General features: G+C 46.4%; 1 protein-coding gene across 4 annotated transcripts in view; it reads right to left on the bottom strand.

Moving 5' to 3' along the window:
* Positions 1-3,168: 3,168 nt before the first annotated feature.
* Positions 3,169-23,393, bottom strand: part of APPL2 (adaptor protein, phosphotyrosine interacting with PH domain and leucine zipper 2) — a 50,453-nt gene continuing 30,228 nt past the window's right edge. The window contains exons 10-22 of one of the 4 annotated variants that reach the window (XM_077914791.1): positions 19,639-19,797; positions 18,167-18,355; positions 16,953-16,995; positions 16,813-16,869; positions 16,629-16,717; positions 12,357-12,515; positions 12,121-12,173; positions 11,498-11,659; positions 10,176-10,350; positions 6,540-6,576; positions 6,212-6,352; positions 5,459-5,506; positions 3,169-4,253 (exon numbers count right to left, since the gene is read on the bottom strand). In XM_077914791.1, the coding sequence (XP_077770917.1) occupies positions 4,119-4,253; positions 5,459-5,506; positions 6,212-6,352; positions 6,540-6,576; positions 10,176-10,350; positions 11,498-11,659; positions 12,121-12,173; positions 12,357-12,515; positions 16,629-16,717; positions 16,813-16,869; positions 16,953-16,995; positions 18,167-18,355; positions 19,639-19,797 (1,447 nt within the window). In that variant the 3' untranslated portion in view covers positions 3,169-4,118. The remainder of the gene's footprint in view (positions 4,254-5,458; positions 5,507-6,211; positions 6,353-6,539; positions 6,577-10,175; positions 10,351-11,497; positions 11,660-12,120; positions 12,174-12,356; positions 12,516-16,628; positions 16,718-16,812; positions 16,870-16,952; positions 16,996-18,166; positions 18,356-19,638; positions 19,798-23,393) is intronic. The other 3 variants (XM_077914792.1, XM_077914795.1, XM_077914794.1) reach the window with 3 other exon arrangements.

Raw genomic sequence — 23,393 nt, 5'->3', positions numbered from 1 at the left:
CTTCCTTCCCCTAATGTTTATGTTCAAAATTGAATGTCTTAAACCAGTACTTCTTAACATTAACCTTTTTGGAGTCCCCTTTAATAAATACAGGGAATCAATACTTGCACGTGTATATGTAAAAATTTCAAGTATAAAATTGGTATTGGCACCGCTCCATGTATCCCAAGTGAAGAACTTTTACTTTCCTTTGTACATTTTTGGTCTTTTTATTCCTTGTTACTTTCAAATAAAAAGAACCCACATGAATGTTTAATTTTAAATCCTAATCCTGGGAAGGGATCCTTGGTTTACAGTGTTTAATGTTGGAGATAACTAGTGCCATTTGCAAACAGTTGAACTGAAACAGTAATAATAACTGAGAGCCTTTTAAATATTACACTGGAGACAGGAGACAGTGTTGGTCAACTTACATGCAGTTTTCAAAAATATCGTATGATAAATGTGTATTCTCTTATGATTTTAATAGCTCTAGTTTATTGTAAGAATATAGAATATAGTTCAATGATATATACAGCATGTGTTCATTATAAGGCTTCCAGTCAATGGTAGGCTCTTAGTTAAGTTTCTGGGGAGTCAGAAGTTACATGCAGATATTTGATTGCATGAAGGGGTTGGTGCCCCTCACCTCCATGGTGTTCAAGGATCAGCTGTCCTACACTGGAGAAATTGTTCTTGGTAAAGTCTGATGGCTGCTCCTTTTGTCTTCTGAGGTAGTAAATTTGTAATTAGGGGAAAGTGGGATAATGCCATCACATATATCATCATGTTACTCTTGGATGGCTAAATGTAAAAAGATTTTAACAAACTTAATAATTTTGTGTTTTTTTCCAGTTAAAGTTTAAGGTTTCATACTGATGATATTCATTTTAAGAAAGTTTTAACACTACAATTTCAAGTTTTTAGATATTAGGAAGAATTTGACAGGTTATTAGAGATTTCAGATTAAAAAAAGGAATCTGGAATAAGTTGAAATCTAGAGATTAAGTGGACATCACGCAATGAACTCTGAAATGGTGATGGCAAAATTAGTGCTTAGCTTATACAAAAAGTTCTTATATCTAGTGTATACGAATACAAAATATGAAGTCACTTTGGGCAAATGTATGGATATTTTGTTTGACTCTTTACTATAAAACCTAGGTTACCTGATAATCCAGTTGTTCCCATTAGTGGAGTCATACTCAGCAAAGGAGAGGACATTTATCTTCCCATCAGTGTAGATCTGATGTAATAATTCTGGCATCTTCTTTAAAGACTGTACATTCTATAATGTATGTAAGATCTTGGTGTAGGGAAATATTCTTTAGTAATGCCTCATTATCATTAAAGTGAGGGGGAAAGTCAATACTTTTTTATCCAGAAACTCCTATCTATATTAATTTTACAGTATTTAAATCACTTCAGAATCAGCACAAAAGGTAATAAAGCATTAGAGATGCACTTTAAGTAGACATAATTACTGAATATCAGAATAATCTTCAAAGGTTTATGTCCCCAACCTCAATGAGAGATTTGGTGATTGCTGTCCCTGGTTCGTGCCATAGATTTCAGAGTAATGGGAAACATAGACAAAAGAATATAGTATGTGTGTACTCTAGAGAGCATAAAAACAACACTTGGGACACCTGGGTGGCTCAGCGGTTGAGCATCTATCTGCCTTCGGCTCAGGTCGTGATCTTGGGGTCCTGGGATCGAGTCCCACATCGGGCTCCCCACAGGGAGCCTGCTTCTCCCTCTGCCTGTGTCTCTCTCATGAATAAATAAAATCTACAATAAACAACACTTGGGTAGCCACCATGTAGGTAAAAAAGCCTGTTGCTCCTGCCTCAGATCTCAGCTCACGTTGCCACTCTGGAGGAAACCACAATGCAAAATTTTGGTGGGAACTATTCCCTCTTTTTCTCTAGTGTTACAACCTATCTGTATTTTTCTAAGTAACATGGTGATGGTTTGCCTGTTTTTAACAGTTACTATAAATGGACTCCATGTGCTTAAAGGACTTTTTCAGTACTGGTTTTGAAATCCATCCACGTAGATGCATATAACTAGAGTTCATTTAATTTTCCTTCCCAATATTCAGTTGACATGAGGGTCATTTCCAAATTTGAGATACTATGAGTAGGACTCTGTAACTGTTACTGTATGTATGTGTCTCTGGGCATATGTGTGAAGAGTGAATCCAGGTGGTAGGGTCAGGTACAAGCGCGATGGATACAGATGCCAAGCTTCCCCATCCCACCAGTGGGGGACCTTCCCCATCACCCTATTTCCAGCCACGTTTCAACAGTCTGATGGATATATCACTTCACAGTGTTTTACTTTGCATTTCCTTGATTATTTTATGAAATTGAACATATTTAAAACCCTTTTTATTCTGTTTTGTTTTCAGTGTATCTTTTTCTTACTAATTGGCAGACTAAACAAATTTTTGTCATCTGTGCTTGCCTAATATGTTCAGTTAATTTTCTTTTCTTTTCTTTTTTTTTTTTTTTTTTGGCCCTGATTCATAATTTAATGGCTGTGTGGGCCTTGGGCTCTTATTTCTGGCGCTCACGGGCCTTTATTTTCATTCTGTTTTTTGTGATGCAGTTTTAATGTACCGGATTTCCAGCTCTTTTTTTCCTTATGATTTGCATGCTTTGTGGCTTAGTTAAGCCACACATTTTTTAGTTTTACTAATGAAAAAAGTTGATTTCAGTTTCTAACAGTATTGTTCATGACTGGATTCATCCTTCCTACCCTGAACAATTCTAAGCAAGAAAAAGAAATTCGGGACTGTGGCTTTTGTGGCCTACCAGAGAACTTACTGATTTAATTTGGTTTGGTTAGGATATACACATTTTTGTAAGTTACTGTTAACACTGAACCAATACCATGATGTCCACATTATAGAAATGGATTCCTGAGAACCCTGTAACATTAGTTTGGGATTACAAAAACTGTTCTATTAATCCACCATTTTAAAGCAACACCTTTTAACAACTTGGTACTGCGATCACCTTGTATCCATGTTAATAGAAGTATTTGATGGTACCTCCCTCTCTGCTGTGATTTCATTATGTCCTAATTTTTTGGAAATTAACATTGAAGCTACAGAACAGCCTTTAGTTTTCTTCTGAGGATATTCCAGAAAACACCCATAAAAAGCAAAAGAAAGAAACAGAATGACAGTTTTTATTTGCTAGCATTCATTGCTAGGTTAATTTATTACAAAGACAAGGATATTCTGTTGAACTTGGTTATAATTAAACACACTATTTCAATTCCAGATCATTATACTTATTTTGTAGGTAGGGGTGGAAACAGGAACTTTGCACCAAGCCCCACAACCAGCTGTGCTTCAAGTGAGTTTTAAAATTCATTGGTCCCTTCCTTGAGGAGGGTCTGGCTCATGAGAATCAGGAACTGGTACAGCTTCCATGGTGATCCCCACTAAAAACAGTATCTAGAGGACCATAAACTTCTGAATGTTCATTCATTAAGGTTCCATTGTAAAACTGAACATCCTTTGTGGTCCTCATCTGCTAGTCTTTTTATTGCATGTCTGGAAAAATGATCAAAACTAGACCTGCAGTTTTGCTAGTGCTCAGGCCTTAAAGCAGGGCTCCTCACTTGAGTGCACAAATTAATGCTATTAGGTCCAACTGTGAGACAAGCTTGATTATAAATACACAATTTTCAGAGTGACAGGCACTTAAAGTTCATTAAGTAAAATACAAAAATAGGTTATATTAATAGGAAATACTTAGTGTTTATCAAATTATAAATCTAGGCTTTTACCATTTTTAAAAAAGTACTAGAAACTGAAGAGATGACAATTGAATAAAGTGAACAATGCATTTTTTCATTAACTTTCATTCTGAGCACAGAACAGTACAATCTAAGAAAAAGACTTACCACAAAGCACCTAAAATAACATTTGTAGATGGGTAGGAAGGTTGTCAACCATTTCTGTTTCCCTCCCATCTCTCAGTATCAAGGCATCCAGAGGACATTCCACAAACGATTGTCAGCATTCTGAAACCAGGTCGTGGGCCTGTATATCAAAGAAGTTGAAAACCTTTAGGGGGGTAGCTCTCCTTCCTGGGTGCTCGTCCCCCAAAGGCCCAAGAGAGTTATGCTTCAGATTCTGCGCCTCTATTTTCACTTGGACTTCCGTCACTGTCATCTGGTTGATCGTTTAACAGTACATATTTTCCATCATTGGTTAGTGGTATGGACAGCATTAACTGAGCCAATGCTTCTGGATCCTGAAGTTAGAGAAGTTTAAGAAGGAGAAAAGAAAACGCTTAAAATGCACTTAAGACCCCCCGCCCCCCAGGCTTGGCTTTCATGATGTTTGTAATCTGGCCTCATTCCTTCTGTGTGTGCCTTCAAGGGAAGTCTCCTTGCTTCTCTGAAAAAACTCAATTGGCATTACTTCTAGAATCTAGCGCAAGGTTTTGCTCTCAGCCAAAAAATATTGTTCATGTAGACAAATCATAATCATCTTCCCAGGAAGAGTCCAGAGAGGAACTTCCTTTACAGTACCTTTGTTTCTGGATCTTTAACTCCCTTCTGTCTCGCTGTCCCAAGAGCTGGCAAACCACGGCCATGTAGGCTCACCGCTTGTTTTATATAAAGTTTTATTGGAACACAGTATTCCTTTACATACCGTATATGACTGCTCTGGTGTTCCAAAAGATGTAAGCCTAGAAGGCTGCCGTCTTGCCCTTTACTCCTGATCTAGACCATAAAACACTAACTCGCACTGCCTGCTACTATTTCGTGTGTGTTGGCCTTAGTCCTTGGCCTTCCTACCCCCTCACCTCCTAACGACTGAACTGCCAGTGTGGTACTCACTAGCTGCTTAAAATAAAATGTAAAAATCCAGGTCCACGGTCTCATTAGTGACATTCAATCTGCATATTAAGCAGTGCAGATACAGGCCATTTCCACGACCGGAAGCCTCACTGCACGTGCTGAACCAGAAGCCTCCTGCAGCAGGACCTGTATCGCTCACTGCTTTAATTCCAACGTTTTTCTTTTATAAACTCGGCTCTCAGATATGTGTTTGGTGAATGGAGGACTGTAAGCGCCTGACAGGGAGGGGAGGTATGGGAACCTTCACATCTAGTGCATTTCCAGGGGAGTTCTGTGATGCTCTGAGGAGCAGAGCCCTTGAGCAATGGTAGACGTTTCCATCACCTTCATTTGAAAAGGGATATCTAGCCAACAACAGCAAGCAAAAAAATCAATAATATAAAACAAGAGCTGCAGCAGTGGTATTTATTAAGAACTCCATGTGTGCCACCTGTGATTGTGGACCTGGCTAGTCTGGTGGTTAGAATGCACACAGGAAATCTGATTTGGCCATGCTGCCTAGTGAACATCCTTTCTTCTTTTTGAGAGAAATCTGAGTATGTATATAGATCTTTGGAGCAATTGATAAAACCAGGACTAAAATGCACCTTACCTTCTGAACCTCAATGATTTCTTTTCCCAAATTAATAGCATAACATATCTGCAAGACAAGAAAAGCAGTGTTTGGCAAAGGTGGAAAAGGATAAAGAACGTTAGGGGAAAACTGATTATGGAAGTCCAGTGAGGTCACTGCTCAAGGACCTGGCTGTAGGAGAATCATCACACAGGGCTTCCTGTTGCCAGTGTGTGCAGGTTCAGTGGCAACTGAGGTTATCCCAGAGCGTACATTTCTTAAAGGAATATCTTACTGCTTTCTCTCATAGTCAGCCACAGCATGTTCATGGGCATGACAGCAAATGGGTATTTGCTGAAAGAAGAGTTGGTTAATTTTGATTAATTCTAAGTAGTGAATACATTCACAAGATTTTTCATAATAAACAAGAACAGTTTCCTGATGTCTGCTTCCTTGGCTTGCCCTGAAACTAGATTTTATTTATTGTAACTTTTGTTTTAATTTTAAAAGAAGAAACTTGAAGGCAATTGCTTTTAACATTTCCTGACACCTCTTCTAAATAACCATATCCCACTGTGAACATTCTTCATCACTGTTTAGGATGACGTGTACTTTCTATGGGGAAACCATATTCCAGTCGGTTTGCTTTCAGTGGGGCCTTCCTAGACGTATTCTCTAAACTCACTGCGGAAACAGCATAGTCATCTAAATATCCAGGGAATGGTACAAAAACCCCTTTAAATCTCTGTCTGGACAGATTATGGAATCCTAAGATGAAAAAAATAATAAGACCTTTTCGCCTTCTGAGTTGCTTTCAAAAATGTATGTGCTGAGAGCCTCTCCCCCTGTGGATTCAGGCGTGCGGACCACGAAGCCAACCAGCCTCTTGTTCTCTTGATGAGCAGCGAACTGGGTGACACTGGTGAGTTCAAACTGGAAATAACAGGAAGAGACTGAGTATCACACAACTGGAATTCAAAAACACAAGTCATTCTCCCTGGGAAACATCACGGAAAAGGTGCACTAGTAGAGACAGATATTAGATTTGGCAAGAGTGATAAAGTGCCAACTTTGACTTAAGGAATAAACTAGTAGAGTCCGTATGTATGCAGGTACTTACATTGGCCCTTGTTACTTGAGTCTGAGGATCTATCAACCTGAAATTTTAAGAGATTCATTACATTACACACGTTGGATAAACATATGCTTAGAAGTGTCTGTAGAAGTTCAGAATGCAATCACGAATCTCCAAACATGGAAACAGAAGGCCTGGCTGAGGCCAAGGTGACATGGCTCTGTGTGACTGTCCACAGGGAAGGAGCATGTGCCATGGCTCCTGCCTCTGTTGAACCCATGTAGTTTAAAGCTCGGGGTGTATCTTTACAGAAGAAGACAACAAAGGGAGAATTTCATGTTTCGGGGCTCATCCAGGAAGGCAGCTTTGTCATTCTGCAGGGTGCTGACGTAGAGCATGGATGGGTTGGGTTCTGCACAGCACGCTTCCCAACAGACATTTATTGACTACAGGCTTTCCCTTGCAGTGTTTGATAAACATTTTTTAAAAATTAAATCTGGAGTGGGGTGAAAGTAATGGACAGATTTTAACAAAACTATTCTGTGTCTGTCTGGATGTGCAGAGAGTACTGTTTATGAAGGTGTCCACGTGCATTCCCTGAAGGGCACTTAGAGCACCACCTAGTAACAGGTTGATGTGTCTGGGAAAACACACTGCATCCCACTGTCTACTGCTGTCATATATACATACAAATCTCTACTTTCTAAATGTGGTATATTATCTATTGCTGATTTGCTATAAATTCTGTGGGTGAAAGCAAAAAGTCTATTATCTGTGTTTAAAAAAATGGTTATAATTCCATTTATGTGAAGTGTCCCAAACAGGCAAATCTATAGACCTAGAAGATTAGTGGCTAATGGCTGCCTACAGCTGGGTGGGCTTCAGGGGAAAGGGAACGGGTGCCAATGGCTATGGGTTTTCTTTGGGGAGGATGAAAATGTTTGAAAAGAGTTTACGGTGATGGCTGCACAATTCTGGATATACTAAAAATACTTTAAATGGGTGAATTGTATTTAAGTCATATCTCAGTAAAGCAGTTATACATGCAGTCATACTTGTTAAAACACAGGGTTTATACTCAGAGGACTATAACCTGGCTGCTCAGCACTGATTTTGTGCAGGTCACCCTGACTTCTCAACTGCTTTGTTTGTAAAACTGGGATAAGAAGCCCCACTTCAAAGAGGTGGTAAAGACCAGGAGAAAATGTGTATGGAATTTTTAGTAATCTACAAAGCTAAATAAATGTTATATTTTTATACGTCCCTATTAATGAATATGAATTTAAAGATAAAAAACATACATCATAAACAATTTCCCTCAAGTTGGGTTAAGTTTAGGTATTTTGCAAAATTTTTTCATAAATGCAAACATATTTGTAACAATCTAAATCAGGTAACATGGATTTCCCTCTTAAGGTCCAATTTTCTGTGGGACTTCTAAATTGTCCCCAAATGTGAATTCCAGTTCAGGGATGCGTCTGGGTGTGTACTGCGGTAAAATACACCGGACATAAAACTGATCACTGTTGACATTTGGTACATTAACCCCATTGTACAACCACCACCACTGTCAGATTCCAAAAGTCTTTCATCACCTCACAAGGAAACTCCGTACCCATTAAGCAGTCCCTCTCCATTCATTCTCCTCTCAGCTTCTGGCAACCACTAACCTGCTCTCTCTCCCTCTGGATTTGCCTACCCTGGATCATTCGTGTAAATGACCATACACAGTGGCGGACACTGTGAGTCTGGCCTCTTTCACTTGGCAGAATGTTTTCAAGGTTCAACAATCACCACGTGCGAGGACTTCATTCCTCTTTAAGGCTGACTCGTATTCTACTATATGTAAAATACCACGTTTTGTGTACCTATTACTTTGTTGGCAGACGTCTGGATTATTTCCATTCTTTGGCTATTGTGAGTTACAAACATGAGTGTAAACGTTTTTATTTGAACACCTGTTTTCAGTTCTTTGGGAATTCTGGGTTTAATTCATGGAGCACTGCCAGACTATTTCCTATAGTGGCTGGACTGTCTTAACAATTCCCATCAGCGATGGATTCTTAACTAGTGCTTTTATTTTCCTTTTTAAAAAAATTACAGCCATCCTAGCAAGTGTTAAGTGATATCTCACTGTGGACCTGATTTGCATTTCCCTAATAACTAAGGACACTGAGCATCTTTCTTTGTGTTTGTTCGCCATTTCTATATCTTCTCTGGAGAAATGTTTACTCAGGTCCTTTGTCCATTTTTTGTTTTGAGGTCTTTTTGTTGATTTCCGTATGAGTTCTTTATATACATGATTTGCAAATATTTTCTCCCATTCTGTGGGTTGTCTTTGTACTTTGATAGTGTTCTTTGATGTACTATCATTTTTCACAATACTTTTGTATGTATTTACTCTGATCTTTTTGGTGGAGATTATAAGAACAGGGAGCCAGTGCCCATAAAAGGTGCAGGACATGCTTGGAGAAAACCTTTAAATAAATATGTTTTATTATAAGGTTTTAACCTTTATTTTATAAGGTTTTATTTATAGGAAGTTTATTCTCACTATAAGGTTTATAATAAAAAGGACTGATTTTAATGAATGGGAGAAATTATATTCTGATTGTTAATGAAATCCTGCTTACCTTTTTAGAAGCTAACATTTATTGAGCATTTTCTTTGATGCCAGTTGTGGTTGTAAATATTTAAGTGTATTTTATGTGTATTAACTCCTCATGACTGCACTATGAGGTGTGGATATGGTTATTTTCATCTTACAGCCGAAGAAACCGATGCACACAGGTTAAAACTTGCCCAGGTCGTACAACTAACAAAAGCCAAAGCCAGGAATAAACTAGACATTTTGACTCTAAAGCAGGGCTGCTGCTCACAGAAATAAAATATAAGTTTTGTACATAATTTAAAACTCCCTAGCCACATCAAAGAGTGAAACCGGGAAAGTAACATACTTTATTTAATCTAAAAGATCTAAAATACTACCAGCTAGACACTTTATTAATATAAAAGTTAATGAGCTATTTTGCATTCTTTTTGGGGGGTTGGTATGAGATCTTAGAAATGAGTTCTGTATTTTACACTAAAAACATTTCAGTTCACAATTTAGTTCTGTTGCAAGTGCTACACTGAGTACTCCTAGATGGTGCATATGTTAGCGAAGCCTACCTATGCCAACCGCGGCTTGATAGTCCTCTGCCATCACCCATCTAGATCTTATTAACCTGAAACCCCAAATCATGTAGTTAACATCACCTGGCTTTATTTTTATCTCAAAAAATATTAATCAGATTCTACTGGTGGTGGTTTAGTCAACTCAGGTAGGTTCGTGTTCTGTTTTCACTGTTGTGAATTTTAAAAAATAGTGTATTCAGAAATGAAAAAGACCCTTTCTTTTTCAAGCTCTGAGATACACAGAGCAGCTCTGGAGTGATGGCACCTTATAAATAGTAGGATTCACTCCACTAAATTTTGAAGGTATCCATTACTTAGGGGAGCAGCTTCTTCCCAACATACCTTATAAGATTAAAATATAAAAAGGAATAGGGCAGAGATGAGTAGCATCTTCACTTACTCTGATCAAACGAATATTCTAGTATGAACGTTCTAGATGAGTAAATGTGCCTTACATGGGCAATCTGCCAGCACGGTAAGACCGCCCGAAACAAGACAGCATACCTCAGGGTCTGGCTGGTGACCATCAGGTGCGATTCTGTCATTCGGAAGATGTTGTGAATAGCCCGAGCAGCCAGCACTTGTCTCATTGCTTCATAAATCACTTCGGTAGTGGTGTCTGTTTTAACTGCCATTGATCCCAAAAACCGAACTATAAACATCTGTTGCAGAAGGGAATCTGCAAGACAGTGACTTCCACTCAGGAGCACATTCTCTTCCTGCCTGCCGCCAGTCACCGGTGCCAGGCATGGAACGGGCTGCACACCTCAGGTCCGCTTTGCCTCCTACAGAGGCTTTCCACCAAAAGTCTCAACACTGTGCTTGAATAAATCCACACTGCCAGAGCCCTGAAATCGCCTATCATCTACATTTTGTCTCAGGAACTACTACAGGTCTAGAGAAGCACCTCTTAGTGCATCTATAGAATGAGACCTTAGTACCAGATGACATCCTTCTAGCACTAAAACTCTAGGTGACTAATGCCGGTGGCACTATATGCATCTTTTCTCTGAAAATAAGAGCTTCTCCACCAAGATGATAGAAAATTCTTGGGCCTACTGACAGAGTCCTAAAGAAGAAAATATCTGAAGAACAGAAGACCTGATAATTGGGGCTCCTTCAGTGTGTGCACATCAGGCGTTGCTGCAGGGCAGTGAGGGCACCCCATAAACTAATGCACATCTTAAACGACTTTCTTATCTGATTCTAGTGAACCAGTACTGGCTTCCTGGTCATGGCATGTAACCGACAAAACTGAGTAACAGCAACTGTGACTGCAAAATCACGAAGGTTTAAAGGCTTTTTTTTTTTTTCCTTGTAAGAACAATAATTCATTTATCTACCATTTTACACAAAGATGACTGCTTTTTCCTCACTTGCCCTATTAGTGTCCTTGCCCTTCAAAATAAGTAACAAGAGATTAGGAAAATGTAACTAGTAAAATTATAAGTAGTTATTTCCATAAGAAGATAGTTTCCGTAAATTTGACTTTATGGTGTGAATTATATAGAAGGTCAGCCAGAGACAAGCGGAGGGGCAGATCTGAGGCAGATCCTCCCTCCCTCTCCACTGACCCCCTTTCTGGCTAATTCTGTAAGGAGTATCAACTCTCAGGTCCTACTTTTAAATTTAAGGCCATTTTATTCTAATGAGTCTCAGGCTTCAGTCATGAGGCAGTGTGAAAATGAGGTCTTGGCAGCACTTCTAGCTCCTAAATTGCCTTGGCTGGGAACTCAGGTTCTGCTCTAGGGAGCACCAAGTTTCAGTCAGCTCTACTCTAAGGATGTACATCACGTGTCAAAAATCTGAACTTAAATTCCATTTACACATATCTTCAGGGATCCCTGGGTGGCGCAGCGGTTTGGTGCCTGCCTTTGGCCCAGGGCGCGATCCTGGAGACGCGGGATCGAATCCCACGTCGGGCTCCCGGTGCATGGAGCCTGCTTCTCCCTCTGCCTGTGTCTCTGCTTCTCTCTCTCTGTGTGTGACTATCATAAATAAATTAAAAATATTTAAAAAAAAATAAAAATAAATGTACACATATCTTCAAATTCAAGAATGAGCTGTGATGTGTGTCTTTGGCTAAAATGAAACAGCATATTTATGACTCACCGTGATTGCATTTTGTTGTGACCATTTCATTCTCTCTGGATCTGTTTTGGAGTAATCTGATACCTGGTTTAGGCTCGGGAACTTTCTATGTGGGAGTCCCAGAAAGGGCATGGATGAGGCCAACAGTGCAACACTTGCAGAAAATCTGCCCACTTCCCCTCAGGTTTGACCCAAGACCTGCCTTAACTGCACAGACCTACTGAGTTTCCAGAGGACAATCAGTGGGTCACAATTTTGCTTCACAGTCCAAGTCCTGGCTCCCTGGACCGTGAGTGCCCGTCTCCTTTCAGTGACTCGCGGCATTCTGTGAGGGGGAAGGAGTGCCCCAGCCACTCACCTTCTGCTTCTGGGAATGTCTCGTCCTCGGTCTCACCGAAAGGGTTGATGCGCCTAGGGGAACCGCCAGAGTCCGACAATCAAGACCTTTTCGGCTAAAAGGACGCGAACTCCCGAGCTCTAAGTCAGAACAGCAACAGCCTTGGCAGGTGGTTGCCGGCACCGAAGACCTCGAGAAGACCTCGAGTTTCCTCTCGTTTCTCCAGGAGCCCACCCCGCACCCCCCTCGGGGTGTACCTGTTCCCTCTGTTCTGCTCCAGGAACTCTGTGGCAGGAAGGACAATATCGAACTGGATGGGTGTCCCGGGTGCGATGAGCTCATCGGCCTTGGGGACACGGAGCTCTGCTGTGGGAACAATCCTGTCATTCTCCATCTCGGAATTTCTCAGGTTCTGGCTGGAGTGTGAAACGGGGAAATCACATCCCTCTTAACCTTGTGCCTTTGCAAGCAAATGAGCACGTGCTCAGCGCGGTGTGACATCTACAGACCAGGGTGAAGACTTCAGCCAATCTTGAACTAATTTTACAAAGAAAGCTTCACGGAACAGCATTGGCGTCCTTGGTTGGACTCCTTCCGGACTCCGGGACCCTGGGACACCCCCGCCCGGCACAGCATTCTGCACCACGACGTGCCAGTGCCGGTCAGGACGTCACCTAGGCCTTCTCTGGCCTCCTCCCTGGGAGGCAGGCCTAGGCGCAGGCTGCAGCTAAATCGCGCTCCTACCCGGCCCCCAGAAGGCACTCCCAACTGCTCGGTGCATGAATGAACACATCCCAGCTCTGCCCCCGGACGCACCCCACGCTTTTCCCGGTAACCTTCCCAGCCCGGCACCCTCTTTCCAACAGCCGCTCGAGCTCCCTGTCCTCCGCCGAGCTGTGTGCAGCCCTGTGCCGCCCCGGGAGCCCGGCCGTCCCGTGCACGGAGCTGCCCAGAGCCTGCGGCAGGACAGAGGACACGGCCGGGGACGCCACGGGCCGCGTGCTCCTTCCGTCGGTGTCACGATGCCGTCATCTGACCGGTCCCATCCTCACACCCCTCCCCGGCCAGAGCGCAAGCTCCTGCGGGAGGCTGACGGCGCCAGGTGACCTGACTTCCTAGCTCATCTGGCACGAGGCCCCGGGCACCTCGCTCACCCCGGGTGTCACTGCACGGAGTGACTGGCACGGCCCCGCCAGGGGAGTGCCGGCGGCCCGGATGGACATGCTGCACGGGCGGGGCCCGCAAGGAGACCCCCTGCCTTCGCCCCCGCCGTCACCGTCACCGTCACCGTCACCGGAAGAGGAGTGTGGTCTCGGGAGCCGCGGGAGAGCCCAGGGCCCCGCCGCCGAGGCCCCGCCGCCAGCTGGCACGCCCTGTCACACGGCCTCCCGCCCAAACAGCAGGAGCCACCCGGTCTCCTCCTCCGGGGGCTAGGTTCGTAGGTGGGGAGCCCCGAGTAGAGGCTTCGCGGGAGAAAGGGGAGGGGGCCCACGGCCTTGGCTCCCAGCGGCTGGGGAAGAGCGCGCGGCGCGGCGACCCACCAGGCGAGGCCCGCACTGCCAGTCGAGGGCACGGCGCCCCGGACGACTGCACACACGAGTGACGCGGGGCATCACTGTGACCTCCGGCCACCACTCTGGCAGACACGCTTTGCGATCAAGGTCCCACAGCAAAGCGGCTCACAGTGGAGCTCTCCTCCTTGAAGCTCCTCTTCCTTGGTTCCTCCTCACACCACTTTCCTTCTTGTTTCGCGGGGGCTTTAGCAGGTTCTTCCCTCCACTCCAGACGCTGGAATTCTTGAGGCTTCTACCCGAGGCCCTCCCTCGATGGCCTCGTCTACCACCACAGCCGGTGTCCACATCCCCAGCCCTGGGACTCCCTCAGGGCTCCAGACCTGCGTCATGGGTTGACCGCTTGACAACTGGGATGCATCACGGGCTCCGCAATGTTACATCCAGAAGACAAGGGACTCTTGGTCCCCACGAGCAACTCCTTTCCTCTCTCAATATGCCACCATCCATGTAGGTGCTCAATCAGATGACGGTCGTCATCTCATGTGTCCCTTCCACTCACAACTCACTGATCTCAAGTCCTACACATTGTGCCTCCAAAACAAGTCCCCAAATAAGTCTCATCTCCTGTGCAGAGACCCTGCCTGATATAAGATGCCACCGCCATCACCTGGGCTGCTGCCATAGGCCCTGACTGGACCCCTGCTTGCCCAGCTCTGTGTGCTGTCGTCCATCGTAGCCACAGCTGCCCTCAGACAACATACCGTGGATCATCTGTCTTGACACACACACACCTACCTCTCTTCCCCCTCGACAACTCTCCAAGTTCCTGACTCCCCAAGTTCCTTCGTGATCCATTCCTGCCTCCCTCCCTCCCCAACCTCACCTGGCTCCCATCCCTCTGTGCCCACACTAGCCATCCTGGACTCCTTTTTCGGTTCTTCAAGCACACTCTGCTCTCTCGGCTTCTAGCCTCCGTACCGGCTACCGGAGACGCAGGAATCCGGCTCTGCTACTGCTCATCTTTCACCTCTGGCTACATACTATCTCTGCAGGCAGGCCCCTGTGCCAGCGCCTTCGCCTTTAACACCAGAGCACTCTTCTCCATTTTCACAAAATATTTATTTACCTTCTGCCTGTCTTTACCAACAAGACTCTGCGACCTAGCCCAGCGCCTGGGCCCAGAGCAGCTACTCCACAAACAAATGATACTTTAGGAGCCAGATAATGCACGAGTCCTGGAGGCCTCGGGCTGCAGAACAGCAGAGGCCCACACGGTGCTCACTTAGAATTGAGTGGCACTTTGTTCCCAAGAATAGCTTCTCCGCTCCCCCGCCTCAGTGGCATCCAAACATTCATTCTTCACGAGCTGACCCTCAGGGACAGAGGAGCCCACCTCCAGCACCCACACCCTTCCAGTCTCTGTGTTGGTTCAGCTGGCTGGCTAGAGGTCTGTTTTGTTTGTTGCAGGATTCTTCTGTGTGATTTACTGATTCTACAACTGGGAGAAAAATCAGTTGCTGAATAATTAAATCTAAGCTACACGTTTTTTAGGAGACCAAGCACACCTTTAATTACTAACGCTAGTAAACTACACATGGCACTCTAGAAAGAGTGCTGCTCGAACTGGAAAGGGACCAGGACGGTGGCCTAGTTTTGCATCTTCTCGTATCATAAAGTCAGGGAGACAGAGGCCGAGGGCCGAGCCATCAGCATGTGCCCAGCTCCTACCCCCACAGCCCCCGGGGAGCAGGCTGGCGTGTGCACCCACGACAAGGCTGGCAGCCTAGCTGGCTGGCCCGATCAGTATTTCCATTTCCACTCAAGGCCCTCCTTAGAGCTGCCTTTTGTGAACACACTGCCTATGGAAGGGTTGCACCCAGCACTCAGGTGTGACCTGTTGCCTCTTGCCCCTTTGTAAGCACCTTTCCTCAGGTTCTGTGGTTGTTCCAGCTGCGTTGTGTGGGGCGTCCCTGCCCTGCCTTTCTCCCTGCACACCCCAGATCCAATGTGTCCTACATGCACAGAGCCGCAGGACAGCCTTTCCCCACCCCTCCTCACAGCCAGTTCTGCCCCACAGCACCCAGTCCCCTCACAAAGGACCCTGGCTACCCTCTGGCCTCCTCTTCCATGGCTCCTTCCCACGCACCCAGGGTTCTGCGTGTGCACACTGGCGCCCCGCCGCACGGCACTGAGACTAAGCTAAGGGGGTGAACGCTTAGCTTTCTTTCTTTTTTTTTTTTTTTTTTTTTTTAACGCTTAGCTTTCTGATGACTTCTGTCTGGACTCACAGATAATATCTGTGAAACATTTATTTAATGGGGTTCTTTCTACCGTGCTGCTGAAAATGGACACCAGATACAGTCCTAATTTTAACTTACCTTTGGCATGACCAATAATACAGCCCTTTATCAGTTAACTAAATGGTGGTAACTGCCATTAAGTTAAAAGGTGGGATTCTTGGAATAACCTGAAAGCTATATTCAAAACAGGAGCGAAGCTGGATGCATGAAAATATTCACTATACATGATAATAGCAGAGGAAAAGGATGCCACCTAAATAGTCAATGGCTAATAATAATAAATCATGAAAGTCTATAGTGACAAAAAGGAACAGTAACAAAAAATGTAAAAATATGAAAAATATACGTGAGAAGGCAAAAGTAACACACATGTGAAAGCACCTGTAACACAGATGTGGAAAGGGTGACTTTGTCCCTTATTTTTTAAAAAAGGTTTGTTTTGGTTCTAGAACGTCGTCGTTGCTGACAGAAAATGTGAGAAGCCCTGACCAGCTGACCCTCGAGGCAAGTCGTGTTTGCTTGACTGCAGCCGAGGTCCAGCAGGCAGGATGCGCTGAGGTCAGGCGGCTGCGGCTCCTGGCTCTGCCCCTCATTGGTGGTGGGATCGGGCACATACCCCACCTCCCCAGCAGCCTGAACTCCACCCCTAGGGGGGCTATGAGGACAAAATCACTCATAAATACCCCGGAACCACTTTCCCACGGCATTTAGTTACCTGGGGCACGAACTTTCGTGCTTTTTTCCAAAACTTGTAATGGGAGTTACTGCTTGGAGAGCCGTCTGATTCAACTTGATGGCAACTGCCTACAAACGCACAGGAGGTCCCGCTCAGTCCAGGACGGGTGCTCACCCTTCACACTGAGCAAGGCCGGGGGTGCAGGGGAGGAGGCACGAGTTACCTCTGGGTTGTCGGTCAGGTAGATCTGTCTGGAGATGTTGTTTATGGCACATATCCACTGTGGAGAGAGGACAGTAAAGAGTCTGCTGGAGCCCAGTCACCCGCTAGACTAGGACACAGGTGAAAAAACAAAACCTTTACCTCTTCGTTTTCCTTTCTGCTTTCTGCCTGGAGGATTATTCCCCTGAAATAAAGTGCATCCAAGTCAGTGCTTCCCAAACCCCTGTGACTGAGGCTTATTCACAGACACTGAACTCAGTGGTGGCCCCACAGGAAGGGCCAGGAGGCAGCATGACAGGAAGGAAAGACAATGGGGTTCTGGCTCGCTGTTCCATCACCGTGTGATCCTGGACACACACGTACTTCCCCTGGGCCTGTGCTTTCTCATCTATAAAGTGAGCAGCTGGGCTCAGCTCTACCAGCTAGAGGCTGTGGGTCCTCAAGCATGGACATCTCGTGGGCTCTCAGACGCTGGAGCTGCCAGGAGCCCCTGGTCCCTCCTCCCAAACATGCCCACAGGGGTTAGCAGACACTCCACACCTCCCTCCCCATGGGGGGAGACAGAACGGGAGGCAGGTAACACTGCCCTACCTGCGGTGGGGGCTTAACCCTTTCCAGGGACTCCACATCTGTGGGAGGTGGGGAGCATAGATCCCACCCCTGTCTTATATCTGAGAAGACCAAGGAGTTAAGTGACTGCACAGGACCACAACTGGGATCCCGGTCTGCTCCTGCCACCCAGGAAGAAGGACAAAGTCTGAAACCACCCTGCCTGTCCAGCAAAAGGTCGGCTTGCACCAGCTTGCCCGGACATGCTCCTGTCCACTTAGGATCTCAGCTCAGAACCCCACACGGAAGCAAATGCAAATCCAGCAGCAGCAACCTAAGGATGGGCGGCTCTGGCCCTTGGAGCACAGTTTCGAACTACGGCTCAGAGGGGTCCCCACTGTAGTGGGATCTGTGAATGACACCAGGTGACTTCTGCTGGGTCCCGGAAGCTCACGGGGGTCTCTGCGGACAGTGCCATCACTGAGCCCACCATCCCATCTTCAGTTTCAGCTGCGGGGCAGGCAGGAGTGGCCACAGCCTTCCCCAAGCCTCTGTGCTGACAAACAGCTCCTTCCACAGCTGCCTGCCACACAGGGGTCATGTCTCTTCCAAAGCCATGGGGCAAATCTGCACCGGGACCCCTTAAATAAGGCAGAGTGGATCCCACAGGGGGCCTGTGTGCTTGCTTAAACAGGACAGAAAAGCTTCCTCCCAAAGAGCAGCCGGCATGGAGGGACGAGGCCCTTGGCAGGGTTGGGTGGAGTCACTATACTCGCTCTCCTCCCAAGGACACCCGTGTGGCCTACGATTTTCCGTTGGGCGTGGTGATCTGGAAGCAGTATCGCCGGTCTTCACAATCCACCGCCATCACGGAGCAGTTGTCCAGGTCCTGGATCAGGCCTCCTGCCACGGCGCCCCGGGGTTGACACATGAGGTTCCCACCTTGTGTGAAGAAGTAAAGCCTCTCCCATGTGGTAGTGACCAGCCCTGTTTTACTGTAAGAATTGTGGTTTTAGAAAGCCTGCTGGTACTGGGGAGTGCACCCAGCACCTCAAGTTCTTGCTGCCTCTGGATGAGTACTAGTGGCATTTTAGAAATAATGCTTCTTTACATTAAAGCAAAACTGCTTTGGAAATAATCCAAATGCAAAGGAGCGGAAGAGGTACCACTTAGCCTGAGTGACCTGGAAGTTATGGGCTCTGCTTACACGGGAGATGCTGGCCCAGGGCCAGCTCCGCTGTGGGATGGCACGTACACACCCACTGGCAGCCAGACACTGGCTCCTCCCGAGATCTGGAAACAGATCAGTCCATCCCCACTGGAAACTGGAAACCTAGGTGGTCATTTCTCAAAGACACAGAGCCCAACTGTTCTCAGTCAAGAGAGAGTCACCAGGGCCACCGTGGCTCCCAGCACCCCGAATCCTGTGGGACTTTACCACACTGAGTTTTGCTCAAACTGGATGTTTTATGGGCTGCTTAGAGGAGGAATATCCAGTAACTGGCAGGTAACACCAACCTTGTAGGGTACTCTAGCCATACAAACTAAAGGAGAGATTTAACTCATGATCTCGTTCCACCTTGGTAAGAAAACAGCTGGCAATTTCTCTCTGTGGAGTCTCCATTTGAGAAATAGCACTTACTTGATTCAGTGCTGATCAAGTAGCAACTATGTGCAAGGCACTAGGTTTCCTGCTTCAATAATTACAATTATTTCCAAAAACCAGTAATAGCTAACATCTGAGTGCTTACTATCTCCTAGGAATGACCTACTAGGAACGTTCTTGTAACACCTTTATTTAGAAGGTGTGATGAGCAGCTCTGTTCTGTGGGTGATGCAACTGAGGCCCAGCTAGGAGGCCTGACTGAACCTAGGTCTTCACCCCACCCAACAGCCTCCGCCTGCTCTTGGACACAGGAAACCTCCTCATCCTCCCTTCAGTTCAAAGTGCCCAGAGTGTTCCAGTGTGGATCAGTCTGTGTGAACCGGGATGACCTGAATGCTTGCTGGCCCACAGACTCTGGCCTTAGCGGCAGGCCTCAACCACACAGCAGTCACCCCTCTGGGGCCTGGGCCAAGGGTGGGGAGGGTCGGTAATCCTATGGTCCATGATGATGCTGGTTAAGAGTGGGCTATCTGCACAGGCCCAGAGTGACGAAGGCCAGGGGTGGCCCACTACTCCCCAACCTGCCCTGCCCCCACCCTCCACTGAGCGGATGCCCTGTAGCCACTCTGAGGGAAAGCTGATTTCAGAAAGAGCAAGCAATGGCATTCTCACTTTCTCAGATTAAGGTAACCAGCCTTCTGGATGAGGTTCCTGTTGATCTGGGGGGCAGCCACATCAAAGTCTGGGGCATAAATAGACTCATCAACGGAAAGCAGTTCTTGCTGGGACACCCGCATCTTCTCTGCTTCGGCTTCCAGTTCCCCCTGGATGCTTAAGACAGAAGGTGTCAGGTCAGCTGCTCCTCACTGGCCGGCCTAGCACCAACCCAGCACCACCCAGAAGCAGATGACAGAGCCGTCCCCAGGGCTTCCTGCCTTGTGAAGAGAGCTCAGGCTCCAGACACTTGGGGGTTGTGGGGACTTGATTCTGCATTGCTAAGTGTTTATATGACTGCTATTGTAAATCAGAACATAGGAACACCACTGGATGATGCCTGAACCCAGTGAAATAGCTTCTGCAGTTTCTCTGCTGACAAAGTGGTATCCAGGTTCAGAACTGTTGGTGCATTTTTTTTTAAGAGCCATTTATCCATTTTAGAGTGTGTGTGGTGAGGGGAGGAGTGCATATGCATGTAAGAGCGGGGGCAAGGGCCAGAGCTGATGTGGGGCTCCACCCCACCACCCAAGATCACCACCTGAGCCAAAACCAAGAGTCAGTTTAACTGACTGAGGCACTGAGGTGGACGTTTAACTGACTAAAGACACTGAGGCGCCCCACGCTCATGCAAATCTTAGGAAAAAAGCTTTGATCAGCCCATTCTCAGGGCTACAGGTGCAGACCACCTGCAAAAGAGTTGGAAAGGAGACAGCAGTCATTCCTGCCGCCCTCCCCCCCAGCCCCCCTTAGGTGGAAATGGCCACTGGAGATAGGAAATGAGAAGGTAGAATCAAGGTGCAGTGACAATGACAAAGACAATGTTCTTCCTTTTCTGGTAGCCATACCACTGCCCAAGACCGCAGGGGCCGCCAGCCAAGGACTGCCCACGCTACGCAGTAAGGGTGGGAGGCCAGTGTCCAGGCTCTGGCATGTATGCACGCTGAGAGGTGGAAAACCTAGAAGCTTTAGCTCCAAAGAAGCAGCTGTCCTTTCCTCCCACAGAGCAATGCCCCGATAGCTACCCTACCCAGTGGTGAGCCTTGGATATAAAAGTCCTGAACACCATCTTGCCCAACGTGGCCCATCCACGTGAGACAGCGAGGCATACTTCCACTCTTCCATGGTGTTAAAGAAGGTAAGACTGAGTTACAGATATTACAGTCTGAAGGAGCTCTGGCTGGCCAGCCAGTCCACTGTTTCTCAAAGTGAGTTCTTCAGGATTTTCTCTCAAAAGGGTTCTTTAAGTCTTATAAGAGTTTGTACGGTCCATGCTCTCCCCTTGGAGTCTCACAGTGTACATAGCCTATATCTTAATGCAGCTCAAAGCGAACAGTCTATCTAAATTAATTTTGGCTTTTTTGACATTTGAAAAGAACAGCTGGACACCCCTCTGGTAGCCTTAAGACAGGCAAGCTGAGAACAAGCCTCATTGGCTCACCTGCGTGTCACTGCCAAGACCGGGAGAGGAGAATGAGAGAAAAAAGCAGGACAGGAGGTGGAAGGAGGGAGCCAGAGTATACAAAACCACTTAGGTTCTTAAGCTTTCCAGGGTGAGAAGCCCCCTTGAAGACCCAGAGAAAGATTAGGACTGCCTCTCCCAGAAAAACACTCATGTGTGCCAGCATGACGTCCTGCACACAACTCCAGGGAGCGGTCAGGGACTGCCCCTCCTGCTGCCCACAAACCCTGAAGACTCCGCTTCCAATACCCAGCTTGAGCAGGGCTCCCAGAACCCAAGGGCAGAGTAGGAAAGTAACTTTCAATAGGTTCTCTTCCAAATTTTTTTTTTTAATAAGTTTAACTGAATATCTATTAGAGCAGCAGCAGGAACCCAGAATAAAGGTAGAAATGTGTCCCCGTGGGGTTAGGGACTAATCTGGCTCTTTGGGTGACTGGAAAGGCCACTGTGTTGGTTTAGGCTGGGTTCTGAATCCCCTCACATCTCGATACAGAGGAGCAGGGCACTCACCTCCAGGGGAAGGAGGGCAGTGCCCTGGAGCCCTGAGCGGCACAGCAGTGTGGCAGCAGCACCACCCCCTGGCTGGAGAGGAGTGGCAGTATGCATCCACTCACCAACCTAAAGGTTAATCTGAGTGCTTTAGTTATTGGAACCAGGAGGTTCAAGTGCTTCCGGGTTCAGCTGGGAACACTGCCAGGGGGCTGTTGCCTTCCTAATGAACTAGACCTTGTTAGGCAGCAGAGGGACAACTCACAGACCTGGACCAGCCCTTGAGAGAAGGCGGCACAGCCAGGGTTTCACGCTTATCACATGGAACTGCCGAAGTGACTACTATGCACTTGGGCTAACCTGTACCAGCTCACAGAGATAATGACCGGGGTTGGGGGCTGGACAGAGGCTGTGAGATTTGCAGGGAGATACACCACAGCATCTGAAACACCAGCGCCAATGTCCTGCCATCTATAAATAATAAAATCTAGTGCATGAAAAACTTTGAAGCACAGATGGTTCTCCTAGGACACAGAAAGCCAGGAAATTCTGGGAGCTGAAGCAGGGTAAGAAAGAGGCAGTGAGAGAGGGCTGGGGGAGAGAGAAGGTGAAAAGTGACAGTAGGTGCCTTGCCTTCCTCTCTCCTAATATTTGGTGGCTAACAATCAGATTAAAAGGCAGGAAGCTAAAATCGGATTTCAAAGTGCTTTCTGGCCTCATCATAAGCCCAGTTTACACCTCTGCTGCCAGTGGCCAGGGACAAGAGCTCAGTGACTTCTGGGAAGGCACAGATGCCTTCAAAACTGCAACCTTCCTGCATGCTCATATGAATGCTGAGCTCTGATTTTCTTGGGATTTATTCTTTTTTCAGCATTTGAGGTACATGTTTACCTAAACAGAGTCCACTGGTTCACCTTAAGGTATTTTGAAATGCACGGACCCCAGTGGCTCAGTCGGCTAAGTGTCCAACCCTTGGTTTTGGCTCAGGTCATGATCTCAGGGTTGGGAGATGGAGCCCTGCATCAGGCTCCATGCTCTGTGTGGAACCTGCTAAAGTTACTCTCTCCTCTCCCTCTGCCCTTCCCTGCACTTACTCACTTGTGCTCTCTAAAATAATTTTTTTTGGAAAAGGTATTTTGAAATGCAACATCCTCAAGAAAGTGAGTGGCCTTCCTCCATTTTTCCACACACAGTAAAATCCTCCACTCCTACTTCCATTTTGTCTGTCTGCTTATCAACTTATCTCCTCTGTCCCCTACTTCAGAAATCACGGAGTGCTCCCAGAACCAGGTCTGCAGTGCGAGTTAAACAAGCCTCCTGTCGCAGACACTGGCAATGGAGGCAAAGGGCGTCCAAGCAGCCATAGCATCAACTAAATGTGGCAGGACAGCCTGGAGACAGGATGCTGTGTTTTTAAAAAATAAGCCTTTGCAAGGCTGAAGTGCAACTTGTTAAATTAATTCAAAAGCAGCTTAAAGCCTCATTTATCTAGCATAAATTGGCAGCTAGCTTCCGGAAGAGTCACAGCACTCCTGGCGATGAACCCCATGGCCCCAAATGGGAAGCCAGACCACTTCCAAATCTACTGCAATCCTACACTGGGTCCTGGCTTGCAGGATGTGAAGGCTGGCTGTCAGCAAACACGAGACCCTCCCTCAGCACAGGACTGGAACTTGATGGTTAAGTCCCCTTCTGGACAATTTCTCTTTAGCTATCTAACCTGTTCACCCTCGGTGCCCCCACGGGTGGGAACGGTAGAAGG

Source organism: Canis aureus, chromosome 11 (assembly GCF_053574225.1).
Source record: "Canis aureus isolate CA01 chromosome 11, VMU_Caureus_v.1.0, whole genome shotgun sequence".
NCBI lineage: Eukaryota > Metazoa > Chordata > Mammalia > Carnivora > Canidae > Canis > Canis aureus.
This window is presented reverse-complemented; position numbering and strand designations above follow the sequence as displayed.